Consider the following 2,972-nt stretch of genomic DNA (forward strand, 5'->3'; position numbering starts at 1 on the left):
GCCAATGGCAGACAAGCCCCAAATCAGGCGGCGCTATGAAGCCCAAGGGGGAGGCCTGCAGCCTAGGCGAGCTGTTGCTGCTGCTGCAGACCCGCAGCAGCAGCAGCAGCAGGGACAGCAGCAGCCGCAGCAACCGATAGACCCGCAGCGGCAGCAGCTGCCGCCTACGCTGCAGCAGCAGAATGCTGGGCCATATGCTGGACAGCAGCAGCAGCAAGTGCCGCAGCAGCAGCAGATGCCGCAGCAGCAGCAGATGCCGCAGCAGCAGCAGATGCCGCAACAGCAGCTGTACGGGGGGTTTGCTGCACCAGAAACGCAGCAGCATGCGGCGTATATGCATGAGCAGCAGGGGTATGGCCGCCAGCAGCAGCAGCAGCAGATGCCGCAGCAGCAGCAGGTGCAGCAGCAGGTGCAGCAGCAGCCTTTCAGGCGTCAGCAGCAGCAGTACGAATGGGCCCCCGAAGGTGCTGCTCCTTCCCCTGTGAGGGCCCCAGCACACCTTGCTGGGGGCCCCCCACCTGCTGCCTATCAGCAGTATGCGCAGCAGCAGCAGCAGCAACAACAACAACAGCAGCAGCTGCAGCAGCAGCAGCACCTGCAGCAGCAGCATCTGCAGCAGCAGCATCTGCAGCAACAGCAGGGGTTCCAGCAGCCGAGGGTCCCTTACAGTCAGCAGCCACAGCAGATGTATGTGCAGCAGGCGCCTTTCCAGCAGCAGCAGCAGCAGCAGCAGCAGCAGCAAGACTACATGCGGAGAGCGGCTGAGGGGAGCAGGGGCCCCTTGGGGGCCCCCCATTCTCAGAGTGCTGCTGCGAGGCCCAGCAAGGGGCCCCCAGAACCAGTAGAGACGAGGCACTTCGGAGAGGGTGGATCGGTAAGCAATCAATATAGCTAGCTAGCTAGCTAGCTAGATAGCCTGCTAGTTTTGTAGCTGTGCCGCTAGCCAGCTAGCTATCTAGCTAGCTAGCTAGCCAGCTAGCTATATAGTCAGGTAGCTATCTAGTTATCTACCCAGCTGGCTGGCTAGCTAGCTAGCTAGATAGCTAGCTCGCTAGCTGGTTAGTTGGATAGCAGTCCGGTGTATTGAGATGTAGACGAAGGACTACTGATTGCTTACGTACCTGCTGCTGCTGCTGCTGCTGCTGCTGCTGCTTTTGAATGCCTCAGGGATACCTGCAGCAGCAAAAAGAAGCATACTTGGGGGGCCCCCCTTCAGCCCCCACCAACGCCTATGCAAGGGGGCCCTTCAATGGAACATTGGGGGCCCCCATGGGGGCCCCCGTGCCTTCTGAGGGTTTCTTAAAGGGGCAGCTTGGGGCCCCTATGGGGGCCCCCATGGGGGGCCCTATGGGGGCCCCTATGGGGGGCCCTATGGGGGCCCCCAACGGCGAGATGGGGGAGGAGAGGCAGCAGCAGAGTAGGGGAGAAGGTTTATTTTCTTTTCGAGGTTTGTTGAGGCTGTTTACTGCGCAGCAGCAGAGCCAAGATGCGGCAGCAGCAGCTGCTGCTGCTGCTGCAGATCCTGCTGCTGCTGCTGCTGCAGCAGCAACAGGAGCAGAACAGCAAAACGAATCGGATGACCCATTTGAGAACGAGCCGCCACTTCTTGAAGGTCCGCACCAACCCTGAGAGATGGGGGTTTAGGGTTTAGGGTTTAGGGTTTTTAGGGTTTAGGGTCTAGGGTTTAGGGTTTGTTGTCTTTGTTGTAAATGCTGCAGAGTTGGGAATACACCCTGGAGACATTTGGCGGCGCATGAAAGCTGTTCTCCTCTTTAGCAAGTGAGGGTTTAGGGTTTAGGGTTTAGGGTTTAGGGTTTAGGGTTTAGGGTTTAGGGTTTAGGGTTTAGGGAGAAGGGCTCCTTAGCCACCGTCTCTGAAGATGCAAGAGAAGGTCTAGGGTTTAGAGTTTATGTATGTGTTTCAGGGCAGACCACGAGCTATTGAAAGACAGCGATTTGTGCGGGCCCCTAATGATAGCTATCTTCCTTGCTATCTTTTTGTTTCTGGTGGGTATTTGCTGCTGCTGCTGCTTCTGCTGTTGTTGCTGCTGCTGCTGCTGCTGCATGTGCCGCGTCTGCTGCTGCTTTTTGTTTGTGTTGCTGTCTCGTGAATGAGTACCTGCTGCTGCAGGCGGCTCTTCAATACATATATATATATATATATATATATGTTTAATTATAATATATATATGCATAATATATAATATATAATATATATATATATGGGGTATGCTGGCGGGGCTCGTGGGTTTATATCTGTTCTTGTATGCGTTGCTTCTCGTGTTCTTGCTGCTGCTGTTGCTGCTGCTGTTGCTGCTGTTGCCGCTGCTGCGGCTGCTGTTATGCCGTTTTCTGTTTTGCTGCAACCGCTGGGGAGATGCAGCGCCACTGGGACGTAGAATGAAACCCTTAACTTTTTACGATATAGGGTTTAGGGTTTAGGGTTTAGGGTTTAGGGTTTAGGGTTTAGGGTTTAGGGTTTAGGGTTGAGGGAGAAGGGCTCCTTAGCCACCGTCTCTGAAGATGCAAGAGAAGGTCTAGGGTTTAGAGTTTATTGGGGTGCTGCAGGGGGGAAAGGCAGCGTTTGGGTGTCTGTACGGTTTGAGCATTGTGGGGTCTCTGTCTTTATATTTGTTGCTTAACCTGATGTCTCAGGTAAAAAAAATAATTAAAAATAATTAAAAGTAATTAAAAGAAATAAAGAGAGACACGTAAAGGAGACAGCAGCTGCCTATACACCCGGATGGGGAGACAAAGACATAGAAATTAATATAAAGACAAAGAGAGACAAAAGACAAGCAGAGAGAGACAGATAAATAAATAAAAGAGAGATAAATAAACGCACAGAAAATAAACAAGAGACAGAGACAGAGAGACAGAGACAGAGAGACAGAGACAGAGACAGAGGTAGAGACAGAGAGAGAGAGAGAGAGAGAGAGAGAGAGAGAGAGAGAGAGAGAGAGAGAGAGAGAG

General features: G+C 53.1%; 1 protein-coding gene across 1 annotated transcript; it reads left to right on the forward strand.

Moving 5' to 3' along the window:
• Window positions 1-4: 4 nt before the first annotated feature.
• On the forward strand, window positions 5-1,944 carry EAH_00059530 (yip1 domain-containing protein, putative; the record flags this gene model as incomplete). The annotated part of the gene is made up of 3 exons (XM_013397158.1): window positions 5-874; window positions 1,168-1,612; window positions 1,925-1,944. The coding sequence occupies 3 exons, from the start codon at window positions 5-7 to the stop codon at window positions 1,942-1,944; spliced, it is 1,335 nt and encodes a 444-aa protein (XP_013252612.1).
• Between the last annotated feature and the right edge of the window lie 1,028 nt (window positions 1,945-2,972).

The sequence above is a fragment of the Eimeria acervulina genome, genomic scaffold (genome assembly GCF_000499425.1).
Source record: "Eimeria acervulina Houghton genomic scaffold, Eah_scaff1413, whole genome shotgun sequence".
Classification (NCBI taxonomy): Eukaryota; Apicomplexa; class Conoidasida; order Eucoccidiorida; family Eimeriidae; genus Eimeria; species Eimeria acervulina.